Genomic DNA, 22,283 nt, shown 5'->3' on the forward strand with positions numbered 1-22,283 from the left:
TTATATTGAAGCGAGTGTTGTGGGAAATCAAAACTATGGGGGAAAAGAGGTAGGGTGCTAAGTGCGTGCAGGCGGAGACCGTGACCGTCTCAAGTCTACTGTAAAAGACTCGCTCATTACCCTTTGGACTTATAATTTCTGATAACAGTGCCACTTTTGACGGCTACCAATGACAAATGACGTTCGAACATTAATATATTTATACGTCTGAAACTACCGCATTCCTCCAGCTATGGTGAGTTGCTGAGTAGCCTGCTACATTGTAATAAGTTTAATACGTCATATTAAATTGCATTGAAGTTTAATACCGCAGTTGTTGCACATTCACCGAGCGTGAATTCACTCTTGCTGTTTATTTGTAGCGCCCCCGAGCTAATATTAATGAATTAAGAATCTATGAGGGAGTTGACGTGCATGGGGAAACTATTTTAACGACAGTGCTTACAGTCCTAAGAACTACTCTCCGCATATGTTCTTAATTAAATCAAACTTGAGAGTCTCCTAGTACTTGTTTACTCAAACTTTCGTGTTGGTGACAAACGAATAGTGGCGTTGTTACTGAGCACGATTGAGATGCTCAAACGCGCAAGTCATTAGGATACCTCTGATGTCCCTGTAAGATATTTTTTTATTATTATTATTTTCTAAATTCCTTTTTAGCACCAAGATCGGCTTTCCCAATTTGTTACATTTACCGTAAAGTCAGAACAAAACACATTTCAAAGTTGGCATTGTGTCTCAGGGAGGGAGGGCGCCGACTGCAAATTTACACAAATCACAGGAAAAAGATGTGACGTGTATTTCCTTCCCTCAATACATAACGTCGGGCCTTTTTTTTTTTTTTTTTTAAATGTTGCTTGAATTGCTGGACTCGGGAGACGAAGAGACCTTGAGTAAGAATAAGCGGTATGAAGAAAATGCTGCTCTGAGGTTTACGTTCAGCCCCAGTGTCAAATTGGGAACCTTAAAAGAAATCTTGGCAGGAAAAATGCAATTTAGAAGGTCTCCTCTGACTGTTCTCTGCTTCACTGTTTCAAATTGTATCAACCGGGCTTAAACCCCCAAATATTTTTTTTTCTCATATTCCAGTCATATAAATCCTGGATTGAGGAAACTTTCTCCAAGAGAGAATGTGTGAAGTTTATCCCCTCCTCTCGAGATCTACACAGGTATAATTGTATTTCCTTTAGTATCAAGGAATTATTTTCTTCACCTCGCCAATATTCACAGTGACCTTACACTAGAAGAAGTGAGTTTTAAATTCCAAGATTTCACAATTTTCTGCAAATGTAAAACCTTGTGCAACCGATGTGGCTGTCACCTTAAAAACAACAACAACAACAGTCATTTTTTTCCCAGAAAGCACAAAGGACAAACCCAAATACTGATTATAAAATAAAAATATTGGATTTGGCACGCAAAATTTACAGAAATGGGAACCACGTGGTCTGCTTGCTAAAAATGTAATTTCCTACCTTTTCCAGATGCATTCCAGTATGTCAAGTATGTCAAAACTTGATCAGGTATGATTATACGAATTGCATGTGTATGTAACTACAATGTCTTGCTGCAACTCACTATTGGGAAACTCTCAATTCCAGCAGTAATAATGTTATTGCCTTTAAACCCTTAACGTCACATTTTCAACACCTTAATTTATTCTTTCGAATGTCAAATTCTTTGATATGTTACAAACATCTTACGTTTAACTCCACCATCACTTATGCTCCTTTAAAAAAAAAAAAAAAAAAATTTATAGGTGTTGCTGCGGTCGTCTTATCGTAGAACACTCCTGGCAAGAGGCACCTCCCCCGACATTCTTTACTGGTCCTGAACAAGATGTGTCAGAGGAGTGGTCCTTGGAGCTACACACCAGAGCCAGTCCCACCAATGCCTATGGGACCATAGCATTTCAGGACAGTGCAGCACGTGTGTGTCGGGCCAAGGTTAGTGATTACATGGTGCAGTCTGTTGGTCCTGGACCCACAAGGGTCCCCCATTAAAGTTCAAAGTGTGGCAGCATATGCCAATTGACTAAAAGCCAAGATCATCATTATCTTATAGTTCCTATTTAAAAGAAATACCTAATGAACCTCCTTCTTCACGCTCTATAAACTACTCCCAATTGTCTTAAGAACTGTAACATGTTTAATAAACTACAAAGAAGATGGACTATGCCCCCAAATCACAGACTGACGATGGGGATGATAGCGGAGGAGCTCAGCCTGAATAGGGAGTCAGTGCGGACTATGTTGATGTGGGTGCAAGGCATGTTAGGCATGCGCCAAGATGGTGTCCAAGCTTTTCTCAGGTGACTAAGTTGTAGGAGCATTTTGCCAGTGTGTCGTGACTTGCTGGAGAAATTACTGACTTAACATGACTTTCCAATTGGTCCTTTGCTTCCATGATTGTGTCACAATGGAACAGCAGTCCGCAACACAATATCCATCCATTTTCTGAACCGCTTAGTCCCCACGGGGGTCGCGGGCGTGCTGGAGCCTATCCCAGCCGTCATCGGGCAGTAGGCGGGGGACACCCTGAATTGGTTGCCAGCCAATCGCAGGGCACACAGAGACAGACAACCAATCGCACTCACACTCACACCTAGGGACAATTTGGAGTCTTCAATCGGCCTACCAAGCATGTTTTTGGAATGTGGGAGGAAACCGGAGTGCCCGGAGAAAACCCACGCGGGCCCGGGGAGAACATGCAAACTCCACACAGGGAGGGCCGGAGGTGGAATTGAACCCACACCCTCCTAACTGTGAGGCGGACGTGCTACCCAGTGCGCCACCGAGCCGCCCCGCAACACAATAGTTAAAAAAAAATAATAATACCATTACAATAGCAGTTATCATTGATTCATGAAAGAATGGCTGACTTCCACAGCCTTGTTTCTGCTTGGACCAGAGTGAACAGAGAGGTTTGGACTTTCATCACAAATTAAGCAAATGTGACTTGCCAACCGGGAAAATGAAATGGCATCTTAAATGTTAGTGATGATGGTAAGCAAATAGCTTTGTCTGTATGTCTGTCAGTCATATTTTCATATGTTTCTCTTAATAGTTTGTGCGTGTGGCGGTGGACTCAAAGCCAGAGGCGCTCCTCCAACTGATGCTGAGGGAATGGCAGATGGATAGACCCAAGCTCCTACTGACTATTCATGGAGGATCTGAGAACTTCAGCCTTCCTCCCAAAGTCAAGCAAGCCTTCACTAAAGGCCTGATCACTGCAGCTCGCAGCACCGGCGCTTGGATACTTACTGATGGCATTAATACTGGTAAGTGTTTTTTTTTTTTTTGACAGTATGATCCATATTCCAAATGAATGTTTTCATGGCAACATCATGGTCATTTAAAAAGTTGAATGACTAAGAGTCATTCTGCTTTTGTTTGTTTTCTACACCTGAGATTCCCAACCACCAGATGTGCACTTGTCAATAATCCAATTTCCCTTAATTGGTCCAAAAATATTCATTTGCAATATAGATTTATTTACACGTTTGCCAGAGATAGTCTGTCTCCACGTTTTGTGACATTTTTGTTTGGTAGAGTGTAAACATTTATATTTCTAATCTAAAACTGACAGAGCACAACAAAATCACTTTTATTGTCTTTTATCATCTTTTAACCAGGTTTTCACTTAACAAATTATTTTAAATGCTTTGTGTAAATATGTACATTTCCACAGTTTTACTGTATTTTACAGAAATGTATTACTGTAAGAACCCTGTATAAAATATGCATTGTTTCGATGTGACTTGGTTAAATTCCTTAATAAGTACATTTTGAATGGTATGTTTGCTGTGCCATCTTGTTTAGGTGTGTCCAAGTATGTGGGTGAGGCAGTGAAAAGCTTTGGTGGCCACAACCTGAGGAAGAGGAACACAATTGGGATCACATCTTGGGGAGTCATAGATAACAACACAGACCTTATAGGAAGAGATGTGTGTATTCAAATTAGGTTCTTTGTTAATATCCTTTTAATGCTATACCGCACAATACGCTCATCTTTGTCCCCTCCTCTTTCAGGTCTTCAGGCTTTACCAGCCACTGGGAAACCCTTTAAGCAAGAGGTCCTACCTCAATAGTTTCCACTCCCACTTTCTTCTGGTGGATGACGGAACGTTAGGAAAATTCGGTTGCCAAGAAGGCCTCAGGAAGAAACTGGAGAAACACATTCAACTGCTGAAGATCCACACTCGTGAGTTCTCAGGACTTTTGTTTAAATCAGGGCTCTGTCCTTCCTGTGTGGAGTTTGCATGTTCTCCCCGTGGCTGTGTGGAATTTCTCTGTGTACTTTGTAATCCTACCACATTCCAAAAACTGCTTTTGTCGCTGATGTAAACTAGCTGTTGCTTTTGGCCAACTGCATCAGAAATACAAGCCAACATCAACATTCACCACTTTGCGGCAACAGCGTTTTCCTATCTGCACTCCATAGGATTGAATCAAAGAGTGCCAATTGCGTGTGTGGTCGTAGAAGGAGGCCCGGCCATTGTGTCCACAGTGCTTGACTACGTGAGCAGTAACCCACCTGTACCAGTCTTTGTGTTTGAGGGATCTGGAAGGGCTGCGGACCTGTTTGCTTTTTTACATAAGCACACTGATACCGACAGGTATGTACTGTTCTTCTACTGTATCTCATGGGACATCTAGTCCTTGAGATGGATCAAAAGTATTGTAATTCTCATAAAATAACATTAATATTGTTTCAGGCAGTTAGCTGCAGACATTAGAGAGGGCTTCCTTGTAAGAATTGGGGAGGTTTTTGGAGTTGATAGGAAGGAAGCATCTCGCCTCTGCAGTCTCCTTCTGGAATGTATGGATCACAGACAATCTGTAAGTGAAAGAACAAGTCCACTTGATTTGTTATGATCAGTCACATATTCGAAATGCTTGCTTTTATTTCACTGTGTGTTTCAGATAACTATCTTTGATTCAGAGTCAGAAGACCAGATGGCCCCAGATGCTGCTATTTTGAACACTATCCTCAAGGGTACTCACTTTCAATTGTTTGTTTGTAACTGGCATCTGGAGTACCTTGAAAGAAGTAGTGAAATAGCTATCATTTTGTTTTTCTCAGACATTAAATTCGATGTAAAATATCTGTCCAAATGAACAGTCCAACTTTCTTCTATTCATCTGTTATGCACAGGTACAAAGGCCAGCGCTGCAGAGCAGCTGAGTATGACTCTGGCCTGGGACAGGGCTGACATTGCACAGAAAAATGTTCTGGTTTATGGACAGCAGTGGCAGGTAAAACTAAGCCAACAGTTAAAAAATCCAGCTTTTGAGTTACAGTTTTAGCTTCATCAAGTATCTTAACTTTCTGCTAGTAATGTTTTTTTTATGCATTGATTCACGAGACGGTAATCATATTGGAAAAATAGCTCCTGGAATTAAATTAAATTAAATTAAATTAAATTAAATTAAATTAAATTAAATTAAATTAAATTAAATTAAATTAAATTACATTAAATTACATTAAATTAAATTAAATTAAATTAAATTAAATTGTGAAGGCACTTCTAATCACTAATGACAATGAAGATTTAACCCATTCATTTCTGCTGTTGTGAAATCATAGGTGGGTTCATTGGAACAGGCCATGCTGGATGCTTTGATGATGGACCGTGTCAGTTTTGTCAAACTCCTGATTGACAACGGAATGACTATGAGTCATTTCCTCACTGTGGATCGCCTGGAGGAACTTTATAACATGGTTATTATAAAATATTAACTCGTCTACAAGTAGGCCTATTTGTTGTCCTCGATCACAACAGAATACTTTCTTCCCCTTGTTTTCCTTGGGTTGTTATTTTTACTCTTTCCTTTGAATGTGGTCTACCCTTGCTGCACAAACAGAGGAAATCCACTTCATTTCTTTGTCTCTTTTGAAGCACAAATTGTAAACAGTGGTTGTGATTGAAATCACAACAGCAGCAAACCCAGGCCCAAGAGATTCTTTGCGCTTTTTGGTCATTTACATTCATTTCAATTGTTTGGAATGCAGTTAAGACCGTAGGACTCTTTATCATGTATACACTTGATTCTCCTCCCCTTCATCTTTTGTGTGTTAAAGTGTTTACTTATTTATAATGCTAGTATAATAAGTCCCCCAAAGAAACAAACTAGAGCCAGCGCCACTGCTGAATATACAATATTTAGACTTCTTTATCTGGCTGCTACATCATTAAAAAGTAACCATTATAATTAGGGGTGTGCATCTCTCCAACAAAGACAATTCAATGCGAATCTCACCAAACGAAGAGCAATACGATTCAAGGATGGTTCAGTTTTAAAATTGAATATTTCGATTCAATTTCAATTTTATACAAGCTCACTTTTATGATTGCATGATGCAATGCGTTTGATACGATTTGATGTGTATCTCAAAATATTTCTAAGTGGATCAATTCAGTTCAGTTTGATTCGTTGCACTCGCACCTTTTAAACCAAAACTGATTTTCCGACCGAAATTGGTTTTGTTTCACCCCTAGTTAGAATTCTGTTCTCCTCTTAAATAGTGAACTATATGTTGTTTATTATTAATAATAATCATGTAAATTTTTGCTCTCCAGCCTCAGGTGCAGGCTGACCAATTTCTTCATCACCTTGTTGAGGATGTGAAACAGGTAACTGTTAAAGTGATAAAAAAAAATTTGGGGCATTATATGTACAGTATGATGTTAACTTAGTGTGATATGCGTACGTGTGTGTGCAGACCTCTCTCCCTCTTGGTTATCGGCTGTCTATCATTGACATGGGCTTGGTCATAGAGTACCTCATAGGAGGTGCGTACCGCAGCACCTATACACGCAAACACTTCAGAACTGCCTACAACAGATTGCAGAACAAGGTGAACAAAATTGTTTATTTACTCTTTGATTCCTCATTCTAGTTCCGTTCTCCTGTTTAGTTTTGTGTTTTGTGTGTGTGTGTGTGTGTGTGTGGTGATTACAGGAAGGTAGACGTGTCAGTACCTCATTCTTGTCCGAACAAAAAATGGGAATAAGATCAAAATCTCAATGGAGTGGAAGTCCACAAGACCCCCATTTCTTTAGAACTGCTCAACCTTACAAATGCAAGGTGGGTGGGTGGGGAAACCACATGTCAAATCATGCATGCTTATCTGGAAGTAATGAAACAGCTGTTTCAGAGGAGTAGAAGAGAAATGCTCTTATTTCACAAAATACTGCAATTTGCAGGATTAACGTGATCCTAGAATAATCGACTAATGAAGAGATTGACAGCAATTTAGTTTGTAGTCTCATTTAGTAAGTATTATTATGTTATGGTCATTTGAAGTAGCCTGCACACAATGTAACTTGCACAGTACTTTTTATCACATCAAAAGACTTATAATATTTCCATAATTTTTTTTCTCTGTTGTCATTTTGAATTTGCTATTTAATTACGTCCTAAATTTTAATCCAGGACCAGAATGTGCTACGTGGTACCAGTGAAAAGGCTGTATGGAATCCGGGCCTTTGTGAAGCGCCACTGGTTTTTTCTTTCAACTTTAATGACGTCTTCGTGTGGGCCGTGCTTCAGCAACGCCAGCAGATGGCGCTGTTCCTATGGCAGCATGGGGAAGAGGCTCTTGCTCGAGCCGCTGTGGCCTGCAAGCTTTACCGCTCCATGGCCTTTAAGGCACGGCAAAGCAGCATGGATGACCACATTGCAGAACGATTCAAAGCCTATTCACTGTGAGTGAGAATGAGGGTGTTGAGTCAAACAGTTATGATTCATAACAATGTTGACTTGTGGTGTTTGCTCACCCATGCTTCTTATTTCCTGACACATTTCTAAGATCATTTATTAACATGGGAATCGTTTTTTCCCCCCTATTGCTTTTATTTCTAGTTGTAGTGCTGCTGGGTTTTTTTTTTTTTGTCATCTAAAATTACAGTGATATTATTTTTATTCTGTAATGTGTCCTAGTGAGTTTGGGCAGCTGGCGGTGAATGTCTTGGACTGTGCATTTCGTCAGAATGAGAAGATGGCCATGAAGCTGCTCACTTCTGAGATGGAGGCATGGAGCCACTTTACCTGCCTGCAAATAGCAGTTTCTTCATGTCACCGACCTTTTGTTTCACACTCTTGTACGCAAACCCTCCTCACTGATCTCTGGACTGGTCCACTCAACATGAGAAAAAACTCATATTTAAAGGTAATCTGAGCACAGTCATGTTTGTATGTGACCTTGGGAAAATTCTGTTTAGATTTATGCAAGATTAAGACTTGTTGAGACTTGTCATGCTTATGCATATGTTTTAGACTTGGTTGCTGTTTTTCAGATCATTTTGAGCCTTCTTTTACCTCCTGCCATTCTGCTGCTGGAATTCAAAAGTAAAGCTGAGATGTGTCATGTTCCCCAGTCTCATGAGGCAATTATTTTTGGCCGTGACACTCTTAAGTCAGGAGAAACACATGATAAAACTCACATGGTACGTGCTGATAAAAGCATACTTGGAATGCCTCAATTGCCATACAATTTTAAAATGACAGGCCAAGAAGGATGCAGAGCATGGACTGCCATCCCAGGACCGACGTCTTGGTTCTCGGTGGGAAGGTCTTTTCCCAAACCTTTTGCATATAGTGTCCTGGATGACAAGACTCTATGAATTCTACACAGCTCCTGTCGTTAAGTTCTGGTTCCATACAGTAGGTGACACGCATGCTGTCAGGAATAAGTACATTTTAATATTAATTTGCTCATTTTCTGATACATTCAAGCACTCTTAAGCATTTTGAATGGAAATGCCTTGTATAGCTTTTTTACTTTGTTGTTTTAATCTCTTCATCTTTCTCGTGACTGTGTCCATCATAGATATCATACTTAGCCTTCCTGATGTTATTCTCCTACACCATCTTAGTGAAGATGGACGATGAACCAGGTGTTCAAGAGTGGTTGGTCATTTTATACATATTGACTACAGCAGTGGAGAAAACCAGAGAGGTAAAACCAAAGTGTAAAATGATCAAATGTGCTACTTTGATTATTAATAGTTGTCACTTACCCCTTATCAGGTGTTAATGTCAGAACCAAGGAAGCTGAGTCAGAAACTGAAGATTTGGTTCTCAGAGTACTGGAACTTCTCTGACTTCCTTGCCATCATACTCTTCCTGTTTGCTTTGGTGATGCGTTGGCACGCTGAACCATATCGGACAGTTGGACGGTTAGCCTACTGTCTGGACATTATATTTTGGTTTGTCAGGGTGATGGATCTCCTGGCTGTCAATCAACATGCTGGTCCTTACCTCACAATGATCACCAAAATGGTATGTATGAGGATAATGTACATTCATTTCAAAAGTACAATATTTTGATAATCACAATTTGTCTGTTTCTTTCTCTCTTTCCATCCAGACCTCGAACATGTTCTTCATTGTGGTGATGATGGCAATTGTTCTGCTGAGCTTTGGGGTATCCAGGAAGGCTATCTTGTCACCAGATGAGGATCCATCATGGAGTTTAGCCCGTGACGTTGTGTTCCAGCCCTACTGGATGATCTATGGAGAGGTCTACGCATCAGAGATAGATCGTTAGTGGTTCAGTTTGTGTGTGTGTGTGTGTGTTGGGCGTCGATCATGGGATGGTTTTAATGTGTGTGTTTGTGTTAACAGCTTGTGATGGTGGTCAACCATGTGCTCCTGCCTCCTTTCTCACGGCATTCCTTCAAGCTGTCTATATGTTTTTTCAGTACATAATCATGGTCAACATTCTCATTGCATTTTTCAAGTGAGTGCCTCAACAAAAAATATGTCCAACTTAAAGTTTGAGTATCGAGAGATACTTTTTAACCTTTAGAATGACTTTTTGTTGTCAGCAACGTCTACTTTGATATGGCATCGACATCCAATAAGTTGTGGAAATACAACCGCTATCGCTACATAATGACCTATCAGGACAGACCGTGGCTGCCTCCTCCCCTAATTTTCCTCAGTCATGTGACTTTTGGTTTGCGAGCCATTTACAAGCGACTTAATGGAAGTACTGAGGGAGATGAAAGAAGCTCTGGACTTAGTGAGTTTGTCTTTTCATTCATTTTAAATGTAGTAGATACATTTTATTATAGATTATGAAGTGTGTAGTACATACTACAGTGTCTTTTCTGGTTGGACATGGTTTTGCCAGAGCTCTATTTAGCCCGTGATGACCGCAAGAAGCTCCATGAATTTGAGGAGAAATGTGTACAGGCCTACCTCTATGAGAAGAATCAAGATCTCCACAGCAGTCAGATGAACAGAATCAGAGTCACAGCAGACAGGTTGTATTGCTACTCTGAATTGTTTTGACTCGCGTAAATCATTGCTTGTGCCATATTTGATTTTGACAATTTGTATCGTATTCTATGTTGCTTTAGTGCTCATTTGTGAAACTTGAGGCCCACGAAAGCTTGTCACAAATTTCAAGATAATGTATTCCTTTCTTTGCAACAACAGGAACTTCTGTTTTTTTGAATAGATTTTTAAAACTAGCCATTTAAGCTACATTTACTCTTTTTTTTTTTTTCCCAATTTAGAAAAACATTGATGTACTGCTATAGCGCAAGAGACTTATTTTTATAGTATGTGTTCAAATAGAGCCGAAGAGATGTGCACAATGGTGGGGGAAATCTCAGAGAAGGTCAACATCATTCAGGACAATCTCACGAAACTGGACTCTCAGCTGGGTCAACTTCAGGACCTATCAGCACTGGCTGTGGACACACTGACCCTGCTCTCTGCCTCTGACAATCTACATCAAGAGGAGGCTCGCCTGGCTCAGTCCCAACTAATCCAAACATCCCAACACGTTCTTCCTCACAGCTGGACTCTGCACAGAGATGGCTCGGAGTATGATGTGTCAAATATGAGACGACCGATGTGCAAGTCTTGTAAAAGTACTCCTCCCTCATTGATCAAAGGCTACATTCTTAGACATGCGCCACATGAGTCCCATCTGGGAATCAGAGGGAGTAGGGGAGAAGGGGAAGGACAAACGGAAGAGGGAGAAAAAGAGGTATCTTGTAATCTTTCTGCAACTCTCAACTCTGCAACTGATTTTTTTTTTTTTCTTATGAATTACAGTTGCCTGATGCTCACCATCCTCGTGAGTTGTGTGTGGGTGTCCCTCGAAGTGCATCCCTCTCTACAGTTTTGCACCTTCATGGAGTTGGAAACCATCTGAGTGTTTTCACTGATCAGACACCTTATGAGTCACGTGGAACATCCCCCTGTGGGTCTCCTCTTTCTTTCAAGATTGCTGACGGAGGACTGGAGTCACCACATTATAAGCTGTGGAGCTGTGATCCACACCTGTACCCGAATCGTGAGGAAATTGACATGGAAGAGGAGGAAGGCAGTGAAGATGAACAGATAGTGGATGAGTCCAGAGTGCGTGATCATCTTTCCAATTTATAAGTATTGAGAACTGGTACTACCAATGTTCTTTCTGACCCTGGAAAAGTCACTTAAGATTTTGAAAATTGTATCTTCTGTCAGGATGACACCCAGCTGCCGTCCATGAGCAGACCTTTTGTTAAGTCTCCAAGGTCGGGCTATCTGTCAAGAGACCACCCTTATGGCTACTGCAGATCCTTGTCATCCAGTGTGGAGAATATGACTTTCTTTGGAAGATCCCAGATTCCACGGGGGGAATCGTTTCCTTTTCTTAACAAAGTACTGAACAAGCAAGGTGGTAAAAGAAATTTCAGAGATGACACATCGTTACAGTGGAGCAGGAGCAGAGGTACTATTGTCACTATTGTCGTTTAAAATGTTTGAACTAATGTTCCAAGACATTTGACTGTAAGATGTGACACGTCTCATTTAACATTTTAGTCTGCTCATTTTTTCTTCTGTTTCTGGACCAGCAGTAATCCCAATTCAGTGCATTTTATTAATTATTTGAAATCCTTTTTGAATAATTTGGTCTGAGTGTCTGTAATAATTTGTTCTGCAGAGTGGTCTAAGTCATTTGACTTCCCCCAAGCCTTGAACAGAAGAAAAACCCCAAATAGAAAGATTGTCAAAATACAAGAAAGCAGCCCAACCAATGTAAGTGTTTTTTTTTGTGTAATATTACAATATTGTAATATTTAATTATTAACTACAGTATTATTGGTGCGTCTTTTCGTAATACATGCACTTAAAACAATTCCCATATATTTGCTGCAGTATCTTATGTTATTTTTCTTTTTTTTCTTTTTTCAATAGGGAACCATGCATATGTTTTTGTCTGATGCTTGCTGGAAAAGATGGCAAAAATTGAAAGGAGAACCTGCATGCTGGTCAGCTTCGACTAGCCTCAGTCAGCTTAGTAAGCACCGATTGGGCTTTTTAAATGAATACATTGAGTGCATACTTAATTTTAGCTCTCAGCCAGCAAATGTTTGCCACAGTGTAGCACATAAACTGGTGAAGAGAGAGTATCAAAATGCAATTTTATTCAATAATTATTTGTCATATGTTATTGTTTAAAATGTTTTGTTGTTGTTACATTTTTTTAAAGATTTTGAACCCGTGGATTTGCAGAAGCAAGTGTGTTCTCATCAGGTACCGTAAATCTAACCAAACGTATCAGTAGACATTATTTTATACTTTTGGGGAATATATATCATTCAGGATGCTTTGAGCCCCACTCATTCAGCATGGAGCAGCTGGACAAAATCAATGAGTCGCAGATCTTCGTAAGTCTGACTGTCCTTTTTTGGCTGACCACAGTATATATGGATCATTAAACCAACAAACCTAAATTTGTATGCCTATTCTAGACTGCAGAGTGCTATTGCTGTGGAAGGTAATTGTAAAATAAGTTTATTATATTGTATTGTATTATATTGTATTATATTATGTCATATTATTATATTATATTATATTATATTATATTATATTATATTATATTATATTATATTATATTATATTATATCATATCATATCATATATCATATTATATTATATTATATTATATTATATTATATTATATGGATATAGTGTGTGTGTGTAAAATAGTTGTACAGCATGAGATTACTGTCCTGACATTGTTTCAGGTAGTTCCTCATTCCAGTCCACGGATTTGTTGTATTCACATTATTCAGGTATTAATGAAATGAATTTACTATAATATACGATATTTTACGTATCCTGTCTTCTCCACCCATAATACAGCTATTGTTAGTATAGTTATGTCCTTATTAAATTTGTTTTTGTGTATGTGAACAGCCATGGAAAGGAACAATCTGATGCGACTGGCTCACACAATCCCATTTACTCCTGTTTCCATTCTAGGTACCCATTTTGATGCAATCTACATCAAATCATTTCTGTTTTTTAATTTTAGATGCTCAAACAGATAAATTATGATACATTATCTTAATATTTATTCCCTCCACTTACATTTACTCTCTAATTTCTTGTAGGTGGTGAAGAGGTGAGCATTTACTCCCTGGAGGAAGTTCACTCGCAGGCTGACCCTGAATCCAGCACAGTCTCATCATGGTCCTCACGGGGCCTGTCTGCAATGCTTCAGCCCCTCCCGAGTGAAGAGGGATCACTGGATGGGGGCCTGCGGCAGGGCTGCAGGGTGCTATGCACGTGGGCCGAACAGGATGTGCTTATTCCTGGGATGGTGTATGTGGTGAAAGCCTTCAGACCAGAAGTGGTGTCTGCATGGCAGAAGTACTTTTCCGGTAGCACGGCGCTGCATCTTTGTTTGAGGGTGAGTTCATAATGTCTGAAAGGTACAAAATAATTTAGACTACCAATTGGAGGCAAATTGGGCCATTTACATTCCTTTCTGGTTTGTTGACCACGACATACTACTTTCAGCTAGTAATCACCTGCGATTGTCCATTGCCATTTTTACCGGGACATTCTGTATCTGTATTTAAAGGAGATTCAGCAGCAGAGGGCAGCACACAGGATGATGCAAGTGTTTAACCAGATCAAGCCTCCTAACATTAAACATTCACCAAAGTATGTGTAGCAGTGGAATTTTACTTGCACTTTTACAGACCATTAATTCTGTATTAATTTGTAATGTTGCCAGATTTCTGGACGTATCATTGGTCCTTTGGCATACAAATGGCCAGTGGCTGACTATTGAAAGAAACATGTCCGGGAACTTCCAAAAGTACAACAACAACACAGGAGAGGAGATCACACCTTCCTGTTCACTGGAAGAGCTACTCCTCGCCTTCTCACACTGGACCTATGAGTACTCATGCAGAGAAATGCTGGTGCTTGATGTACAAGGTGGGTGGGTCTCACTAACCTATAACTGTTTGTCACATATACTAATGTAATAATAGCTATAGCTGAATGCACTATAACTTTCACAACTTGCTGTTCTCTAAAATGAGGCTGAATAAATTTAAAGTAAACTTCCCAGTTCAATTAAAGTATTCTGAGTTTAAGATGCCACTGAACAATTGAACAAAAGTATCTTGCCGTCAGGAGGCTTCTATCACGATGTTCTCAGAGGAAAGTAGCCACTGAGCTTTAAATGTCACCATTAGTTTGAGGAAAAGATACAGGGAGACTGGCGGGGGTACAGAAAGTCATGGTGATGTTTACCAGGTGGACACGTGGATTCAAAAGTTTAGAGAAGGTCAAATTAAGTTCATTTGAAAAGGTTATAGTCCATTCAGGTTCATCCAGAAAGTTCAGCCAAAAGGCAGCACCCTTAACTTTTTGCGAATTGTGTATATTTCTTATGACAGGAGTCGGTGAGGAGCTGACAGATCCAACAGTCATTATGGCAGATGTGCACAGGTATTACAACAACTTCTGTGGAGGTTGTCTCACGCAAGTTTTACTTAAAACATAATTGTCATCTTTACTGCTGTCTCTGTTCCTTGCACAGTAGCAGCATGGGCGAGATGTTATTTGGCCCGGACAACCTTGGAGAATCTGCCATCAATGCTTTTCTGCAAAAGCACTCATGTGGTGCTTGCTGCCACACATTGGGCCTCTCAGGTTAGAGCTTTTGGATTTAAAATCAGAGAAGGAGACAATGTGTGATAAAATAAGAGTTGCATGTATTAATGCACTGTCACCTCAATGTTGTCACTCAGGAGGCCAAAGTTGGCTCTGAGATAAATCCCCAACAACTTCAAATGAAGACAACACATATCAACAGCCAACTAATTAAGCTGCGAGCGTTCGTTTATTTCTATAACAACTGTGGTGTTCGAGGCGGGGTGGCTGGGGGTGGCTTCTGCTTTGTGCGTTTGCGCTGCATCGCCTTTGATTACGTATTAATCATGTCTTTGTGCTGGCAATGTGCTGCTGAGACATTAGCTTTGATTAGCTATTAATTAATGTCTCTGGGTAGACACGAGACCAGCATCTAGAGGATAACTTGCTCGGAAAGGAACTGTGCTCAAAAACAAACAAGTGCAGCAAACAAACACACAAACATACAGTCACAGTTGTTTTGATATTTCAAAGGTACGTTGTGTTTCCTCTTCCTCCTCTTATGTCCTCTCCAAGATTTCTATAACAAATCAAACCAAATTATTCATGATGGAAGCATGGACTTCCTCTAAGCCCTGTCAGTATTCTCTTTCTTGTGCTAATGACTATGATATTGAAGCGACATGTCGCTTATTGATGTATCTCTTGTTCAGCTTTAAGGAGGCATCTGGACACATGCAAGAACAGCGGTGAGGCAGAACCTACACCAGGGGAAACAGAACAAGAGGATGAGGGAGAAAATAACGTCTAGGCTAAAAGCACCATGTTACTTTTATCCCTTGAAGTAGGGGGAAAAAAATGACGTGCTGATATTGCAGCTTTTGCACAGACAACTCTGGTAAAATATTTGTGCGTTATACAAGTGCTCAAATAGGCAATCATGTGCATGTGTACGAAAGAAAAACGAGGCAGAATTTCACCCATAAAATTTATTGTATTTTTTTTCTTCCCACAACAAAATGTCTACAAAAGCGATAAAATATAGAATTTAACAAAATCACTTCAGACCTTCACATTATATATACACATATCAAAGGAGGACTCAGTAAAGGGCCCTGCATAGCTCTGAACTTCAACCCATTCTAATCCGTAACGTGGGTGTCTACGACACAATTAAATGCAAATTTATACATGCATTCACGCATACGCATAATATCATTCTGATGTGAAAAAGAAAATGTTTGTACAGAGGCGCTCATGGATTGATAGTCAGAGCTCAGAGTCCTGCAGAGTCCTAGATGACCAAATGAAGAAAGCATCAAATGTAAAAACTGTTTGCCAGTGTATTCAAATGCACATTTTCCTTGAGTTTACTCTTTTTATGATTGGTTTCTCAAGTGAACTCAAGACAGTAAAGCATCCACGGCTCACTTCCAATCATTCCTCTTCTCACTAGCTATGGCACTTTGAAAACAAAAGGAAAGATTTCCTTTTGTATGTAGAATTTTTTTTAAATTTTGTTTTGTTAGTCCTGTGTAAAAGAGATTCTGTAAGGCCAAATACCTTTTTTTATAGGTATTGTTTACAGATTGCTACATTTGATTTGATTTGCTCTTGCTTGCGCGCAGACATTCTAAAAAATAAATTAACAATTTTCAACACTATTTGAATTGCACGCATGTGTAATGCATCGAGAAAGTTTAAAAAGCATCGGTAGACAAAACATTGTCTCAGTCTCACTGTATCTCCCTCTGTCTCTCTCACACACACACTCGGGTTCTTTTTAAGAAAGGTAAGGACGGTTTCATGGGTGTAGTTAGTGTCTTGGACAACGTGTAGGAAATGCAATTTAAAAAACAAGTGTATTAAAATGTCCGTGCATTTTGTCAGAGCCATCATGTTGACTAGTTTTATTGTGCGTTTTCAAATGTACTGTTTTTGTCTGTGTTGATGGAGTGGTAAAGGCGTATTGAGTTCAGTCCCTCACACTGAACAAACAGACTCCATAACATTCAGAAAAGTTTCCCTCCCCCCACAGCATGCGCGTAAGAGTCTCTGATCCGGTTCAATAAGGCCAGTACAGAATGGGCCGTTCACTGACTGGTGATAGCAACTCACACATTCAAAGGTTCCAAAAAGAAGAAAAAAAAAAAAAGAATTTTCACCCAGTTGAACAGTATTTCTTAAATTCCTTGTGTATAAATAATAATATTTTATTTCGAAGTCCTTCATATTGTTGGAAAATCACTTAGAGCTGACTTAATTCTGGATCCCGTTTTAAACCCACCCTGCCATTTATCCCTCCCAGAAGGGTGACAAAACACCAATATGCCCAAAATGTTTCATTGCAATGAAACGTCATGCAAATAGAACAGAACAACAATAGGCTAATAGTAATAGAGAATAGTAGACATAATAAGAACAATAATAACAGTAAATAGTAATAAAATAAAAAATAATCTTACAATGCAAACATGGCAGTAGTAAATGCCTCCAGTTCTTATTGCTACAGTGTCTTACTTACAGTGTTATGTTACCACTCGTTTTTGCCAGCACGTCCTCTCACAACCCCATCCCACCTCTCTGATTCACAGTCTAACAAGGGAAAATAAAAACATCTCACACAAAAACTTCAGAGTTGGAATTCACTGTCCAGCGTTGTGATGTTGCATGATTCACAGTTTGCCAGTGAACTTCCCACATGGTCCCATAAGCAGCAAAATAAGCAGTAAACATAAGTGTACGCAAGTGATGACAAGAGCACACTGATATGGAGCAATTAGAGCTCTCCTTGTGCTATACGTCACCATGCTTATCATAAAATCTGGACATAAGATTTGGACAGTGAATTCATGCCCTGTGCACGCACGCTCACACTAATCAAAGCCTTGTCTGGGCAGATTCCATTGCTAGCATATGCTGCTTTTTATCGCAAAAAGTATTCCTATTTTCATTAAAAACTTTTGTTCTCATAAATTTGCAAAAATATTAAACCCTCTTCTAATGCAAAGTCAGAAAAGACTTGCTCCCTGAGAGATGCTATGTAGTGCATCAAGCCTTAATGAGCAAGTGATTGATTGTCTTACAGAGTCACTGGCCACTGACCTGGGTTGTGGGGTGAGAGGTTGAATTAACTAAATCCATATTTATTGATTAATTTAACAAATATCAATGTCCATGCATACAGCAAGCATTACATTTGGCCACTGTGTAAGAAACGACAGTGTTGAAATTTCAGCAATTTTTTTGTGTGCACATAACGTAATTGAAACACTTGTACAATAATTAATTGAAATGCTTTCCTAAATTGGTGCCAATACTAACAATTAATTTAGGTGAAGCCTTGTCATTCCTGACCAAAAATAATGCATACGGAGCATCTAGTGGCTAAAAGCAGGACTGCACAGACCTTTCAAGCCGACTCTGTACTTTTCATGCAAGTGTCCTTGCCTTGGAAAATTCAGTGTGCATTTGTTACTCAGCGGCCAAATTGAAGTTAAACCAATATTAAGGCAGAACAATTCAAACCAAAACGTCCATTTGTAAGTGCTAATAAATATGTAACTGCTAACAAAAAGCAAAGCTGATTGATTGTCTATCACGTTTTTCTGTGTACGTTTTTATTTACGAAGTGATCATTGGTATTTAGAATGATTTTTGTTCATATCTGGCAACCAGTGCTCTGTGTATATTCTAACCACAGCCCATATTGTGTCTTGCTAAAACACTAAAAACAGCCTGTGATGGAATTTAGTACCTTCTAATATAGTGCATTTTAGTAGAAATTGCTACCCTGTTCCAAACAACAGAAAAGGAAATCTTAAAGATTAAAAAAAAAAAAAAAAGAAGGCAGGATAAAAGTTATTGCTCACTGGGTTCCTTCAAATTCACAGCCCGGAGTGGCCCAGGATGTCCAGGGACTCGATTGTGCAAATAGTGATGGGAGGGATGAGGAGATACAGCAGTAATTCAGGTCTTTGAAGATTAGAATGTTACCTTAAATTAAGATTAAGTTTCATTTCTCATCTTGCTCTCCAGTGGTAAAAAATTCCCACCACCCTGAAGTCAGTGCCCTGTCATACAAGGAACACTATATGGGGCACGGTTATGGGAATTTTCTTGACAAAGACATGAGTTTGATTTTGAAATTGCATTTTCATATTGGTTGTTTCTCCGTGATTGTTAAAAAGCAATCCAGCTTTTTGGATTCAGTTATTGCAGCAACAATATAGAATATTACCGTATCCATCTTGAAAAGTAGCTCTTTTTTTTTTTCGTTAATCCATCATATGTTCTTCTTTACATCTCTACATGTTTGCATCAGAAGGATGCTGTTCCTTCTATACATATGAACAAAATCCAGACAAGGCTTCTATATATAAACAAATGAAAATCGACTCCCAGTTTTACCCAGTATACCTTTACAAGTCTTAACTTTACAAATTCTGTACACAAGAAAGTATCCGTTAAAATTAAAACACTTAGACAAGGAATAATCAGCCACGGTGGACTGTTGTATATTTAAATTAGGACTAACTTATTTTAACAGAAGTAATACTGGAATCTGCTCTGTACTAGGAGAATATCTACAATAGCTTTTCTAATTCCTTAGTTCCCTCCCCCATTCAGCCTTTTAAAACTATTTCTTCATTTCGGAGAAAAAATCTAAACAAAAAGGTTTTTCTTTTTCAAATGTAAAATAAATTTGATGTACCGATATTTTAAGACGAACAGTATATAAATTGTTCTTAGATTTTTTTTTTTTTTTTTTAAAGTCTGTACATTTCTGGTCAGAAGACAAGAAGTAACCCCTGCTCAGGTTGTGGCTTGGGGCATGTTTCATTTCTATATACATTCTTCAGACTGTATCGGTGAACAGGATGGGACAAGTGCTGGACATTCCTAGTACGTATTGTTGGCGCTAAGTGTAAGTTTCTGTCGGATGACCACTCACCTCCCCAGTCTCAAATGAAACAAGAGGAGCTGTGAACTTGGTAGATATTACCAAAGTCGTCTTGTCAGACATAGTTGTCCTTGTATTCTTTTGTTCCTCCACTGAAATTGTTTGTTGCAATGGCGCAATAGGCAGTCAGTCACTTGGGCATGGACATGGCAGAGTTCGGGTCTGGATTGAACAGTTCTTTATAGAGTGGCGGGAAGAGAACGTTGACTGTTTCTGGATGAAGCTGCTGGAAAGCTTGAAGCTCCTCCGTGTGGAGCGTACACAGAGCAGACAGTGTTGGGATACGACTGATCAGCTGACAGGGAAGAGGATAAAAGAAAAATAGTTAGATCAATGCACTATACAGGGCATCGGATAGGAAGCGCACTCAAAGTGACTGAGATCACACTGGTTGTTCAAATCCCATTTGACATACAGGCAAGCATGCGGCACATTGACCTTTGCGTTAAACATGACAACCGCGAAAATAGACAAATGCACATTCTGCGTTTAAGAAAAATGATCCACTTGTTAAATTCTCAATTAAATGGAAAAAAATGAATGCATTGATGAAAATTATTTCATCATGTAGTTTTTCTAACGATAACATCAACAGGTTTTCAGGTGTTTTCATTTCCCATACATTTAAAAAGTTACATTTTTTTTAAAACAATACATATTAACTGAGTAAAAAGACAAACAATTTGCGGATATGATGGGTTGTCTTACCTTAGCCAATGCATCTTCGTCCATGTGGTTCTTCTGCATAATGTGCTGCAGAGAAAAGTAGATCTTCTCCTGGAGTTTCTGAACTTTGCGGGGCTCCATCAACCATGGCCGATCTGAAAAGAGATTTGTTCATTATTTGTGCGCAACACTATTCCATAGTTGTTTACAGAGTAACCAGACAGGTGCATATTGCGGGCTCTGTATTCATAGACAGCACAGCTGCGATCCTGGCATAAAACAGACGTTCTTGATTTTCCTTCTTTTGCAAGCTTCATTTTATCTGTTTGGGATTATGGCAGGTGCCCCCTGGCGCACCTGACAATTTGGTGGCTTTACGTTTGCTGGAACTACATCTAAGTTTTGATGCAAGATTGCATAGGGTGATTTTGTTACATTTGACAGACACCACGAGCAATCAGGGTGGATTGCGGCCCACTTCACAGCAGTGATCTGTGCCTGGCCAACTTTAAATCAGTCCCGTGGAAATCTGCTTGCACTTCCTCATATAAACAATCTTTGTGGGCTTTGATCCCCTGCACGGACACCAACAAATCAGTTTCTGCTTCCGACAAGTGAAACTGCGTCACTTGCGTGAGCAATTTAAAGGGGATTCGCTTCCATTGGCTGCAAAGTAAGTTGACTGTTTTCACACCCATTATGGCACAAAATACACATTTCCAGCCGCGTACATCTGCAAAACTACCAAGAGCCCAGGCGCTGATTTACACTGTGTTGGGTACAAATACATTAAAAAGCCACTGAGTGTAATGCCAATTTATACCACGTGAAATCATACATCTGTAGCGTGAAAGAATATTATAATTGTTACATCTTACTGCATGTCTGTTTGAATTCATTTTTGGTAGACAGACACTGTATATTCTTGTGAATGATTTGCACTACGATGACAATTTGTTGAAATTTGAATGCGCTACTTTCATTCTAATACAATCAGTGATTGTTCACTGACCTGTGGAAATGAGGACAGCTGCCGAGAAGAGAGCGATCTCCTCCTCCGTCAGCTGCAGTGAGCACAAACTCTTGGCAAAGTCAAACACTGCGCTCACTAAGTCATCACAACCTTGAAAGCAAGCACAGAGGAGAGAAATAAAGTCATTACTCTTACTGTAGTCCTTCATGCTCAGAGGAATTCGACTATTTCAGAGGACATTTTTCCTTCAATTGGCCCTGACTGTCATTCATACCCGACAAAAATGTACAGCTAATCTAAGTCTTACCCAGAGCTTTGAACATCTGCATGCCTCCATATTTCCCCTCAAAAAGCACGGTGTTGTTGAGAGGGTTGAATGCCCTGGACATCCTCACCAGGACGACCTCTAAACAACCTGAGAGAGACGGACAACAGAGCTAGCGTTGAAGCCTGACATTCTTCTTGGTGCATACAGGTGGAGTAAGAGACCAAACATAAGTGGACTCACCTGATTTCAGCAGGAGGATCTGGTCATTTTGACACAGCTCCATAAACCCTGAGATGCGCTTGGCAAACTCTACCACGTACTGGATCGCATGTGTGATCTGAATGGCACACTGCTGCCACAACACGTCCCGAGGCTAAACCGGACCACATGAAAGTTGGGTATGTTATCTCTATCTTGTAATTGCATTTAATACACACTAAGCATGCCATCGTTCATGAAGAATATGAATTAAGTGACATCTCAAATCAGAGTACAATGCATGACTAG

The 22,283-nt window shown here is 39.6% G+C and overlaps 2 protein-coding genes across 5 annotated transcripts in view; one reads left to right on the forward strand and one right to left on the reverse strand.

Annotated features, from left to right (window-relative positions):
* Positions 1 to 18,754, forward strand: trpm6 (transient receptor potential cation channel, subfamily M, member 6). 3 transcript variants are annotated; one of them, XM_049764060.2, is made up of 41 exons: positions 28 to 235; positions 1,090 to 1,169; positions 1,485 to 1,523; positions 1,760 to 1,946; positions 3,067 to 3,280; positions 3,822 to 3,946; positions 4,032 to 4,203; positions 4,444 to 4,618; positions 4,718 to 4,841; positions 4,926 to 4,998; positions 5,158 to 5,258; positions 5,590 to 5,724; positions 6,584 to 6,637; positions 6,727 to 6,861; positions 6,966 to 7,091; positions 7,440 to 7,711; positions 7,947 to 8,175; positions 8,303 to 8,452; positions 8,514 to 8,669; positions 8,836 to 8,964; positions 9,036 to 9,287; positions 9,376 to 9,550; positions 9,633 to 9,747; positions 9,836 to 10,032; positions 10,144 to 10,276; positions 10,593 to 11,010; positions 11,079 to 11,384; positions 11,493 to 11,739; positions 11,953 to 12,047; positions 12,207 to 12,309; positions 12,502 to 12,545; positions 12,615 to 12,679; positions 12,764 to 12,789; positions 13,040 to 13,087; positions 13,212 to 13,277; positions 13,409 to 13,707; positions 13,882 to 13,964; positions 14,038 to 14,243; positions 14,711 to 14,762; positions 14,854 to 14,966; positions 15,620 to 18,754. In XM_049764060.2, exons 1-41 carry the CDS (start codon positions 233 to 235, stop codon positions 15,715 to 15,717), a joined length of 5,820 nt encoding a protein of 1,939 aa, XP_049620017.1. In that variant the 5' UTR covers positions 28 to 232; the 3' UTR covers positions 15,718 to 18,754. The 3 variants fall into 3 exon arrangements, with proteins under 3 accessions (XP_049620018.1, XP_068506275.1, XP_049620017.1); XM_068650174.1 differs by lacking the exons at positions 11,953 to 12,047; positions 12,207 to 12,309; positions 12,502 to 12,545; ... (8 more) ...; positions 14,854 to 14,966; positions 15,620 to 18,754 and having other exon boundaries at positions 25 to 235; positions 11,079 to 11,411; positions 11,493 to 11,640; XM_049764061.2 differs by lacking the exons at positions 4,926 to 4,998; positions 5,158 to 5,258; positions 5,590 to 5,724; ... (27 more) ...; positions 14,854 to 14,966; positions 15,620 to 18,754 and having other exon boundaries at positions 1 to 235; positions 4,722 to 4,834.
* rorb (RAR-related orphan receptor B) overlaps positions 15,881 to 22,283 on the reverse strand; it is a 20,701-nt gene continuing 14,298 nt past the window's right edge. For both annotated transcript variants that reach the window (XM_049764067.2, XM_049764066.2), the window contains exons 6-10: positions 22,017 to 22,149; positions 21,816 to 21,923; positions 21,548 to 21,658; positions 20,578 to 20,690; positions 15,881 to 20,164 (exon numbers count right to left, since the gene is read on the reverse strand). In XM_049764067.2, coding sequence (XP_049620024.1) covers positions 20,000 to 20,164; positions 20,578 to 20,690; positions 21,548 to 21,658; positions 21,816 to 21,923; positions 22,017 to 22,149 — 630 coding nt within the window. In that variant the 3' untranslated portion in view covers positions 15,881 to 19,999. The remainder of the gene's footprint in view (positions 20,165 to 20,577; positions 20,691 to 21,547; positions 21,659 to 21,815; positions 21,924 to 22,016; positions 22,150 to 22,283) is intronic.

Source organism: Syngnathus scovelli, chromosome 3, assembly GCF_024217435.2.
Source record: "Syngnathus scovelli strain Florida chromosome 3, RoL_Ssco_1.2, whole genome shotgun sequence".
NCBI lineage: Eukaryota > Metazoa > Chordata > Actinopteri > Syngnathiformes > Syngnathidae > Syngnathus > Syngnathus scovelli.

Coding starts and splice junctions, on each gene's coding strand:
- trpm6 (XM_049764060.2), top strand. Junction 12,048..12,206: donor AAGAAAGCAGCCCAACCAAT/GTAAGTGTTTTT, acceptor TTTTTTCAATAG/GGAACCATGCATATGTTTTT. Junction 14,763..14,853: donor ATTATGGCAGATGTGCACAG/GTATTACAACAA, acceptor TTCCTTGCACAG/TAGCAGCATGGGCGAGATGT.